Raw genomic sequence first — 19413 nt, 5'->3', positions numbered from 1 at the left:
TGCGATATTTGTATCCAAAAACCTGTTGATATCCAAGTCTTTCATAGTGATTAAAAGTAGGTGTGTCTCCCCTTCCAACCAAAAATGTTGGCTTTTCTTTTTCGGCATGCATCTCTACCCCAGCCTTGCAAACTGCCCACTAGTTGGTTTGTGTACAATGTATCCATGACAACGCTTAGAGCAGACCATAAACTGGCAAGATGCCTTGTGTGTGCTGTACACATGTCTAAAGAATGCTCCTAGAATCCAAATAATACTGTCATATCCCACATGTCTTTCAGAAAAAGGCCCATTTCAAATATCCAAATACAATATACTGTCACATGATCCGCATCATATTCGGAATATCGTCATATTCAGAATAACAGTGGAATATTAGTGTGCATATAAATGTAGTGACTGACGACAGCAGTGTTTTACTCCATCAGCCAAACAGTTTTCAGCTATGGCTCTGGAGGTAGAGCAGGTCGTCCTTTAATCATCATACTGGGAATATTAGTGGAATACTGCCAACCTTTCATCACAAGGTTGGTGATTCGATCCCCGGCTTCTTGTGTCTGCTTGTGTGTCGCTGAACAAGGCACTGAACCACAAGTTGCTCTAAATGGAGAGACCAGCACTGTGCATGGCAGCTCTGCCACAATCATTGTATGAAAATGTGTATAAATGGGTGAATAAGAAGCCAATTTTAAAGGGCTTTATCCAGTACGGTAGGAAGGTGCTATATAAATGCAGCCCATTAACCATTTAACATCCATTTTATCCAGCTGAGCATTTATGCAATCCATGACTAGTTGTCTTGTCATACTAAAGATCTTAAAGTGGTTGTCTTAACATGCCAAAGTGGATCCTGGTGGGTGGAGAGACTGCTGGACGACTGAATGCCTACTTAGAGAAGAACAAAGATGGCAAGGAGAGAGCATATGAGTAGCTTAGAGTACTGCACAGGAACTGGGAGTAGCAAATAATGGCAGATTATAATGGATCCCATTTCGTGGCTTCTGGTGGGGATAGGATAAGAAAGAGGCAGGGGAGGACAAAAAGAGAAAGATTGCGATAGAGAAGCCAGAGCCCTGCTGAGAGAGACTAAGCAGGAGAAGGAGAGGAAGAAAGAAAGAGTGAGAGTGATGATTGACCTCCCCCATGAAAGGCTTGGCTTGGTGCCGGCAGGGCAGCGGCAGTCAGAAGAGTGGGCCTAATGCTTCAGAGCCAGGGAGAATCTAACTGTGCCAAGCCAAGCTAAAGTGACAGCTTGAGCAGCGGAGCTGTGCAGATCAGTTCTCCCACATCTCCCAGCTTCCTCGTCGGCTGTCACACCAGGCCTGCAGGGCCAATCTGCTTACTCAGATGTTTGGTGGAGCCAGATGTCATGCTTACAAGAGAGTCCCCGAATTCCCCTTCAAGGGGTACCCTATTTGCTGAGTTCTTGTGATAATGTCATTAGCAACTACACTGACAAGGAGATTTCCCACCCCTACATATGTCCAAGCTGTAGATTTGAGTTGAAACCTTAAATAATGTAGAGTAAGACCTGCACTGAAATCCTACCTGGAGAGTGGAGTGTTTTTTGTGTTGACGTAAAAGCTAACAATGTCAGCTGAAAGGGAGAAATCTCCTGTTGGGAAAAAGAGCCAATCCTGGTTGTGTGATAGCAATCTAATTGAGGCTGGGCCTCAGTGTCGGGTGGCTGGACCGGCAGTGAGCCTCGGGGCTGGGGGTGACAGGTGGCACAGCGGGTGCCCAAACCATTCTGACACTACCCAGGGTGCAGCAGTGGCAGATTGCAGGGGAGAGCAGCGGACTGGCTCTGTCTCGCTCACAAACACAAACACGCCCACACAATCACACACACACACACACAGACGCGCGTGCGCGCACACGCGCGCGTAGGATTTTCCCTTGTTATCCGAATCTGTTTTGTTGCTAATCTAAGTAACAATCTACAGGGCCTAACAGTGCTTGCAAAGTGTGTGCGTGCACGTTACATGTATTCACACGTGCTTCCTGCTGACAAATGCACCTGCACCCATGCCAGCATGCATCTTAGACAAAGAAGCACACACATACTGGAGCAGAAACACACATACACTCGCGCACAGAGCCGCGCCTTTGCTCTGCTGGTGAGAGAGTGGGACCGCAGCAGGGACCCCCTGTACTGAGTTGGTCCCCTCCTGTCTGGCCGCGAGCGACTCTCTGCAGTCAGGCAGCACATCACAGCCTCCACACTGCAAACAGACTGAGTACGTGGAGAGAATCCTGACTGCTGCCTCAAAGGCACCAGCCTACGTGTGACAGCAGTTCATTAACATCCTCTTTTTACTGCGTCTGCTGGAGCAACCACAGGCAGGGATACATGGGCCATACTGGCAAGCGATAGATACAGAGTTCAAGTTTCACAGTTTAACCAAATGTGTTTGTTGCTTCATCCTCCGCTCCCACAAGCACGGCATCCACGGAGCATTGTAAGCCTAAAGCTCCTTTTTTTTTTCATGGGCTCTTTTATGAAGGATGTGCAGGGTACCTTCAAGGCGAATGGCAGACCTTACATCCTCAGTCAAACAGTATGACTGATTTGGGCTCCATCTCTAGTTCATTCTGGCTGAGTGTTTTACCCAAACAGACATGCTCCCAAAGAGGCTCTGGAGAGTCCTCATGACCTTATTTCGGTGTCTGAACAGCAGAGGGGTTTCTCTGATTGTTCTGTGTGTGAGGAGAGGTGTGCTGCGGATAAGTGCATTACAGGATCCCACTTAATGGGTCATTTTACCCTAATTAGAGAAAATGTTAATTAAATTCTTGCTAACCTCCAGTGGTATCTCCTTGCAGGTACTTATGGCTTTATTTACCCATATTTAGAGGTATCAACCTCTCAGTTTTTTTCATGATGGAGGTGAATTGAACTTCATTTGAGGTGCTCACAGCATTGACAAATAATGAAAAAAAAACAACAGCAACATGTCTCAGAACGAGTGTCCCTGTTACTGGGGATACTGTTTTTTGTTTCGGTGAAGAGATCGTTTAAGGGAACACTTGTGTCTCAGAATGATCTCACAGAGATGAACTATGTCTCCTCATCTAACTCTCAGTCAGACTTCAAAGTGTATTTCTCAAGATAACTGAGTGTTGCTATAACATCTGTGACATCTGTGTGCTTCAGTGTATAATGGTAAGTGAATATCTCTGCACCTCTGCAACCCACCCCAACCTCTGCTCCACTGTTTTCAGCCTTACTTCTCCAGGCACAGCTTGCTGTCGTTTATTTCTCCCTCTCTTACTGTTCACACGTGTAGACACATTCACACCTGGAAGCCACCAAGAATAACCGCAGTCCTCTGCTTGTAGGCAGTTATCAGGTGCAGAGGTGCTGGAGGTACGTCTCTTTGGTCAGCTGTGGTGGAAAAATTTGTGTTGCTGCTTGAGAAGCCAAAACAAATAGGGACATGTGCTCCTTAGCACAGGAGGTATTTTGGGCCTGTCCCATTTCTACCCCTTAAATCTTCCACTTGGTATTGAGTGCCCTCGTTTGCGAGATAACCCTTGATGAGGGAAGTGAGAAATATTAGGGTAGAGATCTTTCCCTAAGAAATGGGACACCACTTCATGCAAGTCGGCGTGGCCGACGTACAGGCATACATCACGCGTAGTAGCAACGCAGTGAAAATGCCGCCTCCAGCGCTTGTGTTGTGGCGTGTGCTTTGTTTATTCTTCTCCGTCTGATGAATCAACGGAGAAGAAATGCTGAAAACAGGAGGCGCCTATGGCGTCTTCTAGTTCTGATCGATTTTGTTCAGGTAGGTCGATTTGTTTAAATATTTTGACGCTGTGTTCAACCGAGTTGCTGATGAGTTTACACTAGTCCAACTATTTGTTGTTTGTATAGCCTACATTCCGATCATACAGTAAAAAATTGTTTTCCAAAACTTGCCGAAGTTGCTGACCACATCTTCCACTTCGTTGTAAGTGTGGGTCGGGGCTCCCTTGGGGTCTAGGGCGGATTTTAAGTGTTGGAAACCACTTCCACTACCTCTATTCTGTTTGGGACACCGCTAGCCTAAACGTGAACATGCACGACCAAGTGCAAGTGGGTATTTCTAGGGGAAGTGTGAGTATTGGGACAGGCCCTTTATCTGATCTTCACAAACTGTTTGCCCAAGATTCATTTTAATATAGACGGCTTTTTACCAGCTTATTCCCACTATACATGACCCCTTTAACAAACTGCTAACGAGAGTCAAACCTGAATTTTTATGCTGCTGTAATGCAGTTATTTGATGCCATACAAAGCTGTCTAAATGAATAAAGCTGAAGCAGTGAATGCCTTTATATGCTCTATATCCACTAAGGGTTCATTATAACCCCAAGTCGATTTTGGGGTGACTTCTAGCCCTCTCAGCTATCACTTTTGTACTCAATTGCAAAGATAGCTGGACAGGATTAATGTGAATTGCTGCATTCACATTTCATTTCTACAGTAACATCAGGTCACCACCATAGACTGTATGGAATCACGTTTGTGGACTCCTGTTTTGAAGTGTTGAGTTTGACATTTCGGCAGTCGCCACCTTGGATTTTATGAGCCAGAATTTACCATATGTGAACGAGAGGGTGGAGATGATACTAGCGCTAGCTGCTAGCTTAGTTAGCATTGTTCATTTACAGCTTAGTTAACTGTGATGATGCTAACACTATGCTTTTGTTAACCAAAAACAGGTTTAACACCATTAAGACAAAATGTATTTACTGGAAAAATTGAATATCTGACTTTTTAGAGGGCCCTTTAGTACAACCAAATGCTGAATAAGACTTTTTTTAAGGCAACCAAGATGTGACGTGTAACTTTAATAAACAAAAAATCACACTGAAATAGCTACAGCTATGACTATGCCTGTGCTCTGTGGATCTGGGGTTACACCACACTTGTTACCTAACCAATGTTGTCGCAGTGATAGCAACTTGTCAACAGATGACACTACTTGTTACTCAAAGCAGCCACACCCTTAATTATGCATTACTTTAAGCCTTAATAAGATTTAAAGTGGCGAGTTATGTAAAAGGGAACGTGCTGGTGCAGTGGCATTGTCACCTCACAGCAAGAGGATTCCTGGTTCGAACCCGGGATGGGGGAGCTCTTCTCTGTGGAGTTTGTGTGTTCTCACTGTAGTGTGGGTTTTCTCCTGCTACTCCGGCTAATTTCCACAATCCGAAGACATGCAAGTTAGGTTAATTAGTGACTCTAAAATGCCCGTAGGTGTGAATATGAGCATGAATGATTGTCTGTCTGTATGTGTCAGCCCTGTGATTGTCTGGTGACCTGTCAAGAGTGTACCCCGCCTTTTGCCCAGTGTCAGCTGGGATAGGCTCCAGCCCCCCTATCACCCTTAACAGGATGAGCGATTTCGGAAAATGAAAGAATGAATGAGTCTTGTCAATTTCACCCCTGTACAGTGGTCTTGAAGGGGGAAATTATGTCATTATGCGTCACCGCTGAAACGTTCACTTATAGCCTCTCTTTGGCGTTTGAGCAGCTTTATAAAACTCTTGAACATGTAATGGCTCCTTAATTAGCAAGTTGACTTTACATAGACGGCATATCTTTTCAATTTCTCCTGACATTGTGTTGTTTGGTGTGTTCACCGCTCCGCAACATGCACGTTAAGGCCCGAACATACTCGGGCGGAACATACGCGGAACGGATTCCGCGGAGGTCCGCGCGGCCTCAAAGCGGAAGTCCGCAAGCCCTGTGCGCGCAAAGCTCAGATTTTACGACCGCGCGGACTCCGCTCCGCGCACCAGTGACTGCTCGGCATGTATTTTTCACATCGCGGGGATTTTTCATTTTTACAGGAAACTACAACGCGGAAGTGCGCTCAACTATGAAAGCCCGAATGACTGCGGACATTCCTCGCGGAGTCCGCTCTGCTTATAGTACACCCGAGTATGCTTGTGTCGAGCGGGCGGAGGCGTTGACCTCCCCAACCTACCCCCACCCTCCGCTCTCTCACTAAGCAGCCTCCCTCTGTCTCCTCTCACTCAGCCTCGTTCAGCCTCGATCTCGTCAGCATGCTCCACACACGCGCTGTCTCCCCCCCACACCTCGCGATTGCATCGTCATTTAAAAAAGACATTGTGAAACAACCCTTCTATCGACCTTCTTCTAACAACCCTAATTTAAACTTAACCTTGTTTGTTATATATTTATACAAGGTCTGGTATAATTTTATGGTTTAGCAGAGACATGTGTCTCAGAAGATGACAACCAGGTATTAACTTGTGATCAGTGGTTTAAAGGGTCAAACCAGACTGAATACATGTTCAGTTCAAAGTGCTGTTAGTGACTCACACAATGACAGCACATATTTAGTTGTCAAGGTGAGGGCGGATAGTCACAGGACAACTACTCAGGATATGGCAGTCTAGAAATGTGTTCAGAGTTTTTTCCCATATATTCACCAATTAGTGCAAACACATGTAGACAATATGGACATGCTGACAAACACAAAAACAAAACAGCAGATGTACAGATGTTACTCATTTACAAAACATATTAGGACACAGGTAAGTAGCAGGGGACAGCAGGCGAAGAAAAGCGCTAATTTATACCTCACCTTAATCACACACACGTCACAAGCAGCCAGTGTACTGACTGCACACAGATATCAGCTGCCACAGCAAGTGTTTGTTTGTCTTTATACAATGATGGACTCATCTCAAATCTTACCAGGAACTCCAGATGTTTCTGTTATTTTCAGGCTCATTTTGCACCGCCGACAGAAAATCCTGTCTGTGTTTGTATCCACTCGACAATCTGGTTTACAGTCCTGTCACCTCTATAAATCACATCCAGTCTGAACCCACTTTAAGTCTATCTCTTGTAATATGTGTATGTGGCTGATCGTGAAGTCCGTCCAGAATTAGATCAGCGAACTCTCACAGGGACGCTGAACCGTCTCCTTTAACTTGTCTCACTATTTGCAGAGCACACTTTCCCTCTGACTGTTTGTTTCTCTGGAGGGTGGAGGTGAACTGAAGGATGGGTGCATGACAGGCTGCCACTCAGCACTCACTCCTACATCTGTCCCGTCCTTGTGCATTAGTGTCACATGTGTGCTTCGGCACTGACCTGCTCCCATAAATCAGCTGGGCCGGCTCCTCGCTTCGCTCCCTCGCCCCGCGCTGCCCTCGCTCCCCTCCCCTTCCCCTCCCTTTTTGACTCTCCTTACCTCTCAGCTCTCCTCATCTCCCCTCTGCCAGCATGCCCGAGTCTAGTTCTCTATTCTGGCAGTGCACCACACCTGCACTGCGGCTGTCAATCAGCGGGCAGGAGGGAGGAATCGGAGACTGCGCTCAGTTTAGCATGTTTGAGGCCGTGTGGGCATGAAGTGTTGCCTAAGGAATCCAACCAAGTGAGTAGTTGTATTCTCGTCACACCCTGTCTCCCCTTCTGTCTTCGGCAAATTGCCTCTGCTATATTTAAGCAGCGAATGGTATGAATTACACCTCTTTGTGAAAGCTCCACTTTTTCAACATGTCAAGGAAGTTTGAGATCTTACTTACTTTATTCTGTTCCTGACTGCAATCTCTCTCTGTGTCTTTCTCTCTGTACGTGTGTGTGTGTCTCTCTCTACCATTTTTCTTCCTTCGTCTATGAAATGAAAATGAATTTGCAGCGGGCAGCAGCAGGTATGACAGAAGCAGAATTTCAGGCTGCGCTCTGTTCTCCACTCTATTACCTTCTAATGATGTCTGAATGTGAAATTGTCTTCCTTATGTGTGCCTGAGACCCCCCCCCCCCCCCCCCCCCCCCCCCCCNGAGACCCCCACCCCCCTCCACCCCCCACCCCCTTCTTCTCACGCACTCTCTTGCACTCTCTTGCACTTTTTTCTTCTTTCTTTCATCGCCTCAGAATCACTGTAGAATAGCTGTACAGGTGACTGAAACAGGGCCATTATTCTGGAAAGCTGCTTAGTGCTTTAAAAAGACGTCTCATCATTGGCCAGACAGCTTACTTGAAGTTCCAATAAAGCCTGATCAATCCAGACAACAGAGTGCCCCCGTCAATGGACAGACACTGGCTGAGTCATTGCTAACTCAGGGCCGATGCTGCCAGTCTCGCTTTAGCCTGCTCAGCATTAAGAAATTATTTTATTTTACTTGACAGGAGGGAGAGTGAAATATTTAAACACAGACATGGCTAGTGGTCTAACAAGCCGACATAAATTTTACTAAATAATTGCTCATGGAAGCTAAATGTTAAGGTGGGGATTTACAGCGGGGAGATGAGTTTGTGTGCTTCTCTATCTGGCCTGTAACGCTCCCTTTGCGTGTGTAAAGTCCACCTGTGTTTATTAACTGTCATTTGTTGGTTTTTATGCCTCCTCAGCGGTGGCGGCCGAGGCCAGAGGCATACTGCTTTGTCCGTCTGTCTGTCCGTCTATCCGCTGTCCCATTCTTGTTCACGTAATACCTTAAAACATTTCCTGACTGATTAGAATTTGGTGGTTGAAGGTTCAAGGTCACTGTAACATCACATCCATCCTGATCTCAAGAACACCATTAGAGATTTTTTTCAGACACAAACATCCGCTTAAGTTCGAGAATGAACTGAAGGTCAAGGTCAAAGGTCAAGGTCAAATTTATTTATATAGCACATTTAAAACAACCGAGGTTTGCCAAAGTGCTGTACAATCTAGAAAGCACTAGAGTATTAAAATACAACTATAGAAATAGAAAAATACAGTATTTGAGCACACAGTACATAGAAATATTAAGAGTAACAAGAGAAAACAAAATAAAGTGCACAACAGGCACAAAATTCAATAAAAACAATCCATACGTCGGCAATGTTCTGCTCAACATGCGTCAAATGCTAACGAGAAGAGATGGGTCTTCAGCAACGACTTAAATATCTCAAGAGTCTGGGCAGATCTAATATACAATGATAAGCTGTTCCACAACTGGGCAGATCTAATATACAATGATAAGCTGTTCCACAATTTTGGGGCAGCCACCGCGAAGGCTCGCTCGCCTTTAGTTTTGAGCCTAGACATTGGGACATCTAGAAGCAACTCATTTGATGACCTCAGTGCTCTAGCTGGTGTGTGAACATGGATGAGTTCAACTAAGTACTGGGGGGCCAGACCATTCAATATCTTAAAAACAAACATCAAAATCTTAAAATCAAAGGTTACAGTGACCCCCCAAAACATGTTTTTGGCCATAACTTAAAAACTCTTATGCTTATTATGAAAAAGAAAATCACACAAATGTCTAATAGGATAAAATAATAAAATGATAATATTTTATATCCCACTTTCACTGTAATATCATAATGTTCTACAAAAACACCATTATTCAACTCGAGACACATTTGGTAAGACACTGAACTGGTGACACTAATCTTGTGTGTTCACCTTGAAGCTTGTCTGATTGTGTAGATCTTCTCTCTTGCAGAATTGAAGATGTGTGTGAAGCTGGACTGTTTTCATGCACTGTTCATATGTATACCTATGAAAAGTAATGCACCAGAATTCATAAATAACCCATGTGATTGGAAAGGCTGCAATCACGTGACAAATGCGCTGATGGCAGCAATGACGGAAGCAGTATAAAGAGTGAAAGTCCGCAAATTTGGGTGGTGGATGGGTCAAACAAACAGAGGACTTTACCCCAGGAGACTGGTGTTCATGTCCCATATGACACCAATGGAGCTTTGAGGTATTTTAAGGTGCGTCGTCACGTCATCAAGTTTAGTTTAGCACATAATTTTATGTTAATGTAAGGTTTACAAGTTAAGTAAATTCTTGTGTTTTAGTAGTTTGCTAAAAAATACATTTGCAGTGTTTGTACAGTTAACTATTTACACATTTACATATCTACACATTAAAATATTCCGGCAGCATCGTTAAACACTTAATTTTCACACACATTTACCTCAGTCTAAGTCCTCCTAGCTCGAAGCATTGTCTCCTGTCATGGCTATATATGAGTGTGGACAGACTTGGATGTAAACTGCATCTTGACTGATTTGTGGAGGCATACAACCAGGAGGTGGTAATTCTAGTAAGTCATGGCTCTCAGTTGAGCCCACAGAGAGAAAATCCACTTGAAAACCCTGTTATGTGGGAGAGACCTTGCATTTCAGGCCCATTTCAGTATTGACTTTGGTATTGACTTAAGGTGTGTTTTTTATTAGCTGGTGAAACTCTCTTAAATCACTCTCATTAGACATACCTGCGGTTCTCTCTTGGTCATTTGCATTTTTGGAATCCTTTGTAGTATTCAGGCTCAGTGACCTTGGTCTCATGAAGTTATACCCGTTGTGTTTAATAGCATGATTTTTATATTCTCTGTTATATCCAGCATACTTTCTTTGGGTAGGTCGGACAGCTTTCCTCGTTGTTCCCTGCCTCAGATAATAAGACAGCGGCTTGAATGATCAAATGAAAAAGACGTACCTGGTAAAAGCGTCACGGAGACAACATCACAATTGCAGTTTTTGTGGTCACAGAACTGGGATGAGAAACTTTGTGACAAAAATCAGCAGCTTAGAATCTGATTTCAACACAGTGGCCTGTACTGACACATTAAAAGAACAATCATCTTTGTGCTGTCTTTGTGTAGGAAAATACTTGTTTAGCTCACAGCATGCTACGTCACAGGGTTCCAGTGTTCCCTCGGCACAATGGAGCGAGACATGAGCAAAATCCATCTCAGACACGTGAGTGCTTAAGTCTGGGCAGCCATGAAGGATCAGGCCATAAAAACACTGTTTGACTGACATTTATTTGTTTACCTCACATTGTTTTGTGCTTTGTAGCCCAGTACTAGCTACATACAATTTGTAGCTCTTTCAGCTCGCAGAGAGAGACCTGAGGGGATAAAAGGAGACACAACACCCGATGGCTTGTGGAAGGCTCAGTGAGAGTGTTAACTTTTGGCAACTTTAAAGGCGTCTGCAGTCCTCTAGTCAACAGCCAGTGAGACTGAAGTCCCTTGTTTCCACATGTGTGTCTTAATAACACAAACCTGAGTTTGAAATATAATCAGTTTAAAATGTTTCCCCACACATTAAAGGCAAATAATTCTTTATCAAAAAAAATCTGAGCATTAGGATTTAGGATTTAGGACACATCCATTTTTCTGATTCAACAGTTCAAAAGACAAAGATCAGAATAAAATTTATTTTACTCAATTTAATACAGTCTACTGGTACCAGTTTCTTTCTGAAATGTTTTAGTTATTTTTGCACAACTGTCTGCAAAAACAGAAACAATGTCACTTTTCTGTTTTGTGTTTTGAATGTGACTTGAGCAAATAATCTCTGCCTACTTTAAGTTTGCATGGGAACCACACCTCCAACCACACCTGTGAGTAAATGTCGACATTGGTAACATATTTACCACTTGTCAAAATCACTCAAATTACCATACAGGGATGGAGGCAAAATGCAAATTCAAGCATCAAGATGTGTGATCTGACATGTTGCAAGGCCTTAAGCAAGCTATGTTCACATGATTTATATCAAAGCTGAAGACAGGACATTTTTTAGCTCTGTTAAACTTAAAATTATGCGTTCCCAGTGGAAATATGTGCACAGATTAGTCAGTATAGTACCATAACACAAAACATCTGTCTCCTTACCTTTGTTAAATGATTATGTTTTAATGTGTTAAACTTTTGAACACCTTCATTAAGTCATGGACAGTGAGTTTGTCTTTTGGTTCAGCAGAGTCTTGTGCATTTGGAGGTTAAAGGAATGCTTCACCAAAAACCTCTGATTTGAACATCAATCGCTCACCCCCTGCAGGTTTAAAAAAAATGCCTCTGAAGAGTTTGTAGCTTCTTGTTCCCTTGCAGAGAATGGCAGGTGCAGTGGGCTTGAATTCATGTTTTTTACAATGAATTCCAACCCCGACCCAGTTTCAAGGCGAAAAAGGTTCATAGAAGCCTTTCATACCACTCCTGCAGCATAATACATTCTTCTCAGTCGATTTGTATGTTTGGTATTCATGTCCTTTTTTCCTTTATTTAACGAGGTAAAAGGCTTATTGAGATTGCAATCACTTTTTTTAGGAAAGGCAAAACAAACTGTAATACGCCAAACAAAACAGAGTCAAGAATGTCCAATTGGTGCCCGTATACATGCCGCGCTTTTTCAGCTTCAAATTTATTGTCTTAAAAGTAGATGTATGGTAGACGCGCTCAAAAGTAAGAGTGACACCGTCGCGGCACACAAACGTTCCCAAGAGTTTTCTAGGGCCTGCAGCTGCGCCCTGATATAAAGTTCAACTTTTGAAAAGCGGTAACGCACACTGCATGTCATGTGATGAGGCGCCACCAATCACCGTCAGTAGATATCTTTCCTTTCTTCTGTTTCTTATGCCCTCTGAAGTTCATCTGTCACACAGATAACATTTTAAGCTGAAAACACTATTTACAAAACCACGCCTGGAAGATCCCTGCATTTCTGGCAAGCAGTCCATGATACGGTGCTGGCTGTGGTCGCTTAGCAACCTAAGATGCAACCTGCCTCAGCGCCCTTGAGTGTTGGCACAGAGGAGGCACAAGGGTAGAACCCAGCGCCTGACCTCGTATTTTTAAGGCGATTAAAGACGGAGACGGAGACTGGGGTGATAATAAAGATGAATGAAATGACAGCTCCTCCAAAACATCTCAATCTCCCCCTGCCGGCTGGCATAAACCCTGTTCCTGCCATGTTAGTGGACACATGGGCCAAACTAAAAGAGTCCACGCCAAATAATTTTTTCCCATAAAAGATATTTGTCATTTTAGGTAGTTCTTACCACACTGCTGTGTTCAAGTTTATTTACTCTGATAAGTTTGGTTTTAATTAGTCATTTGAAGCTATAAAAAAGGGGTGCGATGTTATGATTGACAGCTGTGTGTGCTGATCTTTGTGCTTGAGATTGGCGGCACTGCTTGTGATTGGTCGGCGGGTGTATGGGCGGGAACTAGAGATTGCAGATATCACTACTGTGCAGACTCTGGCTCCAAATGACGTTACCTGCCCAAAATGGCTGCAGCCAGAAATGTCAGGGCTTCATTTTTGTACAGTCCGAGTAAGTGGAGAAGCATTGTCCATCTGTATAGACAGCCTATGGGATGGACATATGAGTGTTTGGAATTTATGTTAACATGCTAAAGTATATTGTGTTAAAAACAGATTGTTTCATAGCTTCTTACATTAGCAAGCATTGTCGCAAGCAACAGACCTGACCAGTCTAAAGGAGTGTGTGTTAAGTTTTTTGATCATGATGTTTTAAAGTATTCATGATATAACCTGACACATACACTCACATCACCACTGCTGCCTCTCTATTTCTTTCCTTCGTTCTGTCTCTATCACACATGCACTCACAGACACATTCATCTAAGATCTGCTCTCCCCCTGTGTCTGAGCGTGAATTGGCACCAAAAAGCCCTCACTGATCAGAGCCCGTACTGCTCATGCCTGATCCCAGTGGAGCTCCCACACATTAGTGGCATTTTGAGCGTCGGAGCCCACCTAGAAGCGATTTACTGTGACCAGGCTGTGTGGTCGTCGCAACCTGACCTGAATGTTGACGCGCAGGCTGAAATCATAAAGCCTCAGCTTACTGGACTGAACTGCTGTAAAACTACAAACAGGCAAGCAGCTGTTCTGACAGAAAAAAAAGTATCTTGACGTATTAAACTTAAAGTCCCATGAAATGAAAAATTTCTTTTCCTTGTTGGTGCCCTGTTTCTCTGACTGTATTGTTCTGCTTTCTGTTTTTATAAAGCTCATCCTCAGTTTATGCCAAAAATGCGCTTTTGCCCATTTTATATCAAAATCTCACACTTTGCTGCCCTTTTGTGATGTCAGATCTCTCCTAGTAAATTTAACCTGATTTTCTGGATAAAGTAAAAGATGATAGGAAAGTCTTGTGATCCTCCATGGCTACCGTCAAGGTCCATTTGTTCAGCGTCAGTTCATCTGCTGTTGGGTTAGATTTAGTGTTTAAGTGATTTCTTGCTTATTTTACTTAGGAAGCTTATTCTGTTTTGTAACTGCAGATGATATTTTTTTTTGTTAAAATGCCAAATAGTTCAATCTTTTCTTTTCCAGTAAACAACTTACCAGGTCTGTGGGATTGCATGGGTATTGATTTCTAGTTTTCATGAGGTCATTATAGCTTGTGGTAGTATGGAAAGAGAATCCAATACATGTTGCAGCTAAGTTAAGGCTGTGCTCTGTAATCAGAGCTCGACCTGCTGTCTTGTTTTGGGGATGGAGGCTTAAACATCTGTGCAAGCTCCTTTTTAAACCACCTGCACATTTATATTTGTTTAAAAGTTTTGCACTGTTCTTTATCCATATTTTCTCAAACAGAATGTTTTCCGCACAGATGACCTGTAAGCAATTATTTTAGCATTCATAAATAGCTGAAAGAAACAGCTCAGACTGAAAATTGATCCAGTTAAACTACTGTAATAACTGCTACATACATCCACTCTGACCCCCCTGATAAATGTATCACTTTATTAATTATAGAAAACAATTTCCTGTGAATGTGATAGTTGTATTCATTGCGTTTGTCAGCACGAAATAATTAGAAAACACTAAAAGTCCGGCTTGACTCTATAAGTGTTTCTTTTGTAATGTTTTTGTCCCCTGAAATGTCTGACGTTGACCACTAGAGTTTTTTTTCACGTTTCTCCACTGAAGGGGCCGATTTCTGTGTATTCCCAAAAATCTGAGATTCAAACGTATAGTGAGCAAGCTAGTTTAGGTACGTCACTAATACGAAAGCCGCTGTCCGATACGGGAAACACATATCAATGGGGGAACAGACTTCGACACAATACTAGCAAAGAAACTTGAAACCTTCAGGGTAGAGCAGACTTGTTAGTACAGAGAGCAGAGTTAGCATTAGCATAGTGAAAGCATGGACAGCCAACATGATACAATTTGCAATTTTTGGATGTTAACTGGTTAGCTAACAAGCTAACAAACAAAGTAAACGACGCTAACTACACTTAGTGTTCTTATACATCTGCTAGTTGCCAAGTTTAGTGCTCAGCTAAAGGCTACATGTATAGCTGAATTTCTCTGATGTTTTCTCCAATGCTAACATTAGCCATCTTGATTGCACTGCTCTTTCACCTAGCATTAGTCTCTTTAGATACAGTTGGTATTATTGGGAGCGCTCACAAAATGTCTCGTTCTTTCACAATGGGGAAAACAAAGCATTAGCTATCATGCTAAAAAGTTGCTGTGTGGCTCTCAACAACATTTTTAAAAATTGGTCCAGTATTGAGCGAGGCTGCAGCAGTGAAACCGGCTGCAATTTAACGTTAACCACTCGCATTGTGTTTGCGCCGTCAATATACGAATTTCACTAAAAGTGCTTGTTTTTCCCACTCAAATGCTCTAAGTGTCTGGCAACATTATAGAATTGTTTCCCACAGAGACAGACTTTCTTGTTAAAGACTAATATCCTTTTTGTTTAACCAGAAACAGCCCCATAATTGCTATCGTTAAACCAACCAGACTCCATTTAAAAAAACAGTCATTTTGTCATTTTAAACAACACTTTCTTTAAAGTCGACACAAACAAAATAAAACTCGAAAAGACATCTTGGTTTGTCTTTCCACTGTTCAACAATCACCTACTCTGGTTTGGTTTAAATAAACCCTAATTCATCCAGTTAGAGGTGATAATATGCTGCCTCTATACACTCTTAAATGACTGTTTATTCAACTGGAGTGTCGTTAAATTGGCGATGGCAATTTTGGGGCTGTTTCTGGTTAAACACAAAGGATCTAACATTTATTTCCCTTCATCCAAACAGTGTGAGGTTGGTTAGCCACTGGTTAAAAAGAATTATGAGCCATTCCACTGTGTGTAATTCCTGTTTGATAACGTTGCAGCATAACGTTAGGCTAATGGCAGTAGGGTATATTGGTAAGTTTAATTAATCATAGCTATAGTGAATGTAATAGTGGCTCTTTCCAGGCAATTCAACCAGATAGAGGATATCTGGGAATGACACTTCGGGACGTTTAGTGGGCTCATTCGTCCAGGCTTTTATATGGACAAAAATCTGATTCTTCAAGCAACAGCGGTGACTCTATGCTAGATATGACTCCTTGTTGACATTAACAACCACACTTTTACAGCATTTCTGGCTGGGGGAAAGGACTGTTTTCCCCCTTGCTAATCTCGCCCCCCAGCTATGACTGGACATCGACTGTGTCTATTTCCACACTTTGTTTTCTACCAAATCAAGAGAAACTGTAATGTGAAACCTGAAAGCGGTATTCTCTCAATGAGGAAGAAACAGTAGATCTACTCCTGGCCCCCTTACAGTGTTTTATTTTGTGGGAAAAACTTGTTGAACGAAATACGAATCATAACAGAGCATTTTTACACATTTTAAGTGTGCCTGGAGGGGAACGTTAGGTAATAAATAAAAACATTTCTTGGAGACAGGGTTGCAAAAACACACGCGCGCACATTGTTTTTCTGGCAAAGGGAATGCATTTTGGTTTAAGGTTCAACTTTACCATCATTACACAATACAGAATTTCACAATGAAATGCAGTTGCAGCTCCTCTATGCTGGTGTCAAATCCTAGTAAATACCAGGTTCACTCCAGGGCCTCAACAACAGAAACTAGCTGACCAGATATCAAATGATGAAAGGGAAAAACCAACAACCAACTAAACCAGCAATAATGTTTATATTCTGTGCTGTTTGGTGAAGACTTCGTGACAACATGTTAAAAATTCAGAATCAATACATCTGTGTGTTTGTGTGCACTTGTCTGCTCTCTTCCAGGTCAGGGCGTCCTGTCAGTTTCATGGTGGTCCTCAACACTCCCAGCCCCCTTAGTAAGATCTCCTGGGTCAACCGTCTGCACTTGGCCAAGATCGCTCAACGTAAGTACACACACACAGAGACACACACACACACACACACACACACACACACACAGAGGCACGCATACAGAGAAAGGATTACTATGCCATTTCTATTTAAACAGGATGATGTAATGCAATGAAATGTAATAACAATGTTTTAAGTCAGGGGCTCTGACACATCATCAGTGTTTGCCTCACTCTCTATTGGCTAAGTGCACAACTGGTGTTACGACTTACATAATCAGAGAAAAAACGAGACTCTCAACTGGGTCATCTGAAGTTTATGTGCTGAGGAAAGAGGCAAACTTTTTAAACAACCTTAAATTAATAACCTCTCTTCTAAAATACCATCCATCTATTGTGAAAACAAACATTACTCATCGTTCAGGAAGGACAGTGTTGCCACATGAGGACTTGAGTCATTTACTAGGTCTTGAAAAAGCTTTAGAATTCCTTTTAAATTCTGTACAACCAATCATTTATAAGGTTTAGTCTCCTTCTTTCAAATTTTGGATATCTCACTGGTTGTGGAGACTCAGCAGTGGTCAACATTGATGGAGGAAAAGAATGGCCAGGCCCTGCCCAGCAGGGAGCAGCACAGTTCTTTTTTTTATCTTCCTAACCTCTTTCCTCCACTCCATGCTTTGCTCTGCCCAGGCCCGAGCCTGCAGTCTGACCACGCTGTAGTATAGGAGGTCCTCCTCTCTGGGCTTCATCAATGTGTGCTGTCATCCAGTGGCATTAATCTGCTTATTTGGCCATGATGGCACGCATATTCAACCCACTCACAACCCCGGTCCTCTTCACCCCCCCCCCCCCCCCCCATTCCTTCCCTACTCTCTGCGTCGCCTTGAGCGCTCTTCCTTGTCACACACACTTTATTCTGTGTTTGTTGTGCATGCGGTATGTCTCTCAACACTGCGCCTGAGTGTAGCCCCAGTCATCTCGTTGTGGTCTCTCAGATCCCAGAGGCCATTGCTGTGAGCGTCAGCAAGGTTTTCAGATTCAAGGTTTCAGAGGAAGTTGGAGGACGTGGTCAAAGGACACAATTAGATGTCTTGCTCAGATGAGATTCTCCATCCTTGCACATTACAATAAGAAACACACACAACACTGGATTCTCTCCCCATTCTACTGGCCTTCCTTTCACAGTGGGTGTATAGAGGTGCATGAAGCATAGGCATGAAGCATACACTACATCTGTAGATTCTCCACTAGAGTTTGCAGTATATGGTTTGTGTCAGAGTGGCATCAAAAACATCAGGCTGAGCACAGAGGATGCTATGGCTGCACCGAAGCGCAGCATTCCCAGCCTTTCCTTGTTGCTCACACCTTTATCAGCAACACAGCAGGCGTACTGATGAAGACAGTCGCATAGTTAGAGCATGCAGCTCTCCTCCCCCTATGGCTGCTGTGTGAATGTGGGTGATATTCAAGACCAAATCATGCAAGATATCCATACTGTCCCACAAAGGCTAACCGCAGAAACTGTGCTAACACTGCAACTGAGAAAAATGGCTTCAAAGCTTTTGACTGTCCAGTCAAATCTGTTATAGTAAGAGAAGTGGTAATATGCTTATTAAATATGGATTCATAAAACAATTTTTATACTGAAAAACATAATCAGTGATTTGACCCGTGACCCCAAAATGCACTAAAATTTCAGTAACTGTACTCTGCTTTGTATTATATTACACACTTGTATAGGTCAATTCATTCTTACTCCCACCTCGTCAAATACCAACGCTTGGTTAGGGATCATACTGATGCACCAGCAGCCTTTAGTGGCAACACAAGAGGCACTGGGTGACAGCATTTTTCGGCACTCCAAGCAACTGCTGGAGTATAGAGAGCAAGAAAGTCCACATGGGGCGGATGGGAGTTCAGCTGAATGGGTCTAACAAACTCAGGACATTCATCTGGGAGAGCACTGTAAGTTTCCCGTGTGAAACAAAAAGTCATTTGAGGTATTTTAATAACGTGGTGTGTTTGTATGTGTAGCTAACTATGCTAGTGACATATGTTATGTTATGTGACATTACATTATGTAAGTGATAAACATATGTAGGGGTGCACGATAACTATCGGGCCGATAACAGGAAATTATTACGTCATTCCGATAAGTCCGATATCATGACGAATAGCCCCGATAACATATATAATTTTGTCAGCACGGCAGTGCCCCGCTCCCACTATGAGACTTGAATGGCCTGCAGTGAATGCTGCGTTCAAGTGATGTCAGCATAATCAGAAAAACTCTTTCTGACTGGGAAAATTCAAGAATACCCCCTCGTGTCGGAAAACAACTCGTTAACTCGGTCATAATATAACACAGACGCGCACACTCTCTCTCTTTCACACACACACACACACACACACACACACACACACACACAGATGCGCACACTCTCTCTCACACTTTGCACGGTATACTGGTACCAACGGTAGACCGCGGCACTAAAACTCCACAGTACATATCAGTGTTTCCGCTACATTCATTTAGCAG

At 43.1% G+C, this 19413-nt stretch overlaps 1 protein-coding gene across 2 annotated transcripts in view; it reads left to right on the top strand.

Moving 5' to 3' along the window:
- arhgef10la (Rho guanine nucleotide exchange factor (GEF) 10-like a) overlaps window positions 1-19413 on the top strand; it is a 167089-nt gene that overhangs the window by 65631 nt on the left and 82045 nt on the right. For both annotated transcript variants that reach the window (XM_050038813.1, XM_050038812.1), the window contains one exon: window positions 16825-16925. In XM_050038813.1, coding sequence (XP_049894770.1) covers window positions 16825-16925 — 101 coding nt within the window. The remainder of the gene's footprint in view (window positions 1-16824; window positions 16926-19413) is intronic.

Source organism: Epinephelus moara, chromosome 24, assembly GCF_006386435.1.
Source record: "Epinephelus moara isolate mb chromosome 24, YSFRI_EMoa_1.0, whole genome shotgun sequence".
Lineage (NCBI taxonomy): Eukaryota > Metazoa > Chordata > Actinopteri > Perciformes > Serranidae > Epinephelus > Epinephelus moara.
The sequence above is the reverse complement of the archived record's forward strand: the minus strand, read 5'-3'. Positions and strand labels throughout refer to the sequence as shown.